This window comes from Pinus tabuliformis, chromosome 8 (assembly GCF_031772625.1).
Source record: "Pinus tabuliformis cultivar Carrire ecotype Pingquan chromosome 8, CPIR1, whole genome shotgun sequence".
Lineage (NCBI taxonomy): Eukaryota > Viridiplantae > Streptophyta > Pinopsida > Pinales > Pinaceae > Pinus > Pinus tabuliformis.
The window spans coordinates 1,376,419,756-1,376,421,184 of record NC_142294.1 but is presented as its reverse complement, the minus strand read 5'-3'; the positions used below and the strand labels follow the sequence as shown (position 1 = coordinate 1,376,421,184).

Genomic DNA, 1,429 nt, shown 5'->3' with positions numbered 1-1,429 from the left:
ACCCATGGGATAGTTGTCATAGTATGTGATAGCCTATAGGGTAGTTGTTATAGGTTGCTAATGACTATTTAACACATTTTCTCATCTTATAAAAAATATTATAAAAAAACATAAATGTCCAATATTTAAAAAATTTGTATTAATATCCAATATTATAACTCTTCAATATCATATATCCAAAAAAAACATAATTCATTTGATTTAATACTGGTTCATATAATATTATATTTTAATTAATCAATTTAATTAAATAAATATTTAAAAAAACAACTAATTTAAAAATAAATTTTAATTTTTATATTAGAGCATATTCAATAAAAAATAAAATTGTGAAAACCTTATTTTAAAACTACCCAAACAAACTATATATAAAAGTAGTTACCTACAAAAGTCACTACTATTACCCACGTCGACAAAAGTCGCTACTATTACCACGTCGGCAAAAGTTAAAAACTCACCATTCATATATATACAAGAGGATATATACTGTTCAACATAAAAAAATCTTTCGCCATTAATGTTTAACTCGGAGCCCTGTTCAGAGACACCATCTCGGATTTCGTACTTTTCTGGACTCGCGAATTTTGTTTTAGTTTTATCAATACATACGAAGGGAGACTTGGAAGAAAGTGAAGCGAAAGTTGAAACCATGTCTGGCACTTTAGTATCTGGAAAGATGTCACACGAAGAAGATGCAGAAATTACAGGGCCACCCACCTGCAAGAGGTTCCACCATTGCGAGTGGGTGGAGTTTGTTTTGCGAGAGATGCAGAATTCATCAGATATGGATGATGCAAGATCACGTATTTCAAAATTAATGGAGGCATTTGAAAAGGCCATAGTTCATCGCACAGAAAGAGACTTTATTGATGCTGAAAACTTGCAAAAGGAAAATTTGGTGCTGAAGCAGCAAATAGAATGTCTTTCTGGTGCTAATACTATTCTCAAGCGAGTAGACGCCATCCAACACCAACGTCAGAAGGAGCACGAGGAAAGAGGACATGAATTGCTGCGTGTGAATCAACTTTTATTACAAACTCAAGAGCAGCAAAGGACTTTAGAGTTCAACAATCACGCTCTCACATTGCAACTTCGTCGAGCCGAGGGAAGTACCCCTATTTAGAGTTCAACAATCACGCTCTCACATTGCAACTTCGTCGGGCCGAGGGAAGTACCCCTATTTCTGGACGGTTTCATCAACTCTGAAATCTCAATTACTTTGGTACCAGGGAGACTAATGGCAGCAAGGATTCATATGATGGTCGTGCCCATTCACCCGCTTAAATTTTATGTGGAAATTTATTTTTCAAAAAAGAAAAGTCTAATTGTGTTGTGGTAGTGGAATGGTGTTTGTAGCCTCAACAATTTTTAAATCAATCATTACTAGACCATGTGGCCTTTGTATTTTTCTTTCTATCATTTTAAAGAA

General features: G+C 34.4%; 1 protein-coding gene across 1 annotated transcript; it reads left to right on the top strand.

Moving 5' to 3' along the window:
• Positions 1-649: 649 nt before the first annotated feature.
• Positions 650-1,123, top strand: LOC149240631 (uncharacterized). Its single transcript, XM_089370244.1, has one exon. It carries the CDS (start codon positions 650-652, stop codon positions 1,121-1,123), a length of 474 nt encoding a protein of 157 aa, XP_089226370.1.
• Positions 1,124-1,429: the final 306 nt, after the last annotated feature.

Coding starts and splice junctions, on each gene's coding strand:
- LOC149240631 (XM_089370244.1), top strand. CDS start 650: ATGTCTGGCACTTTAGTATCTGGAAAGATGTCACACGAAGAAGATGCA.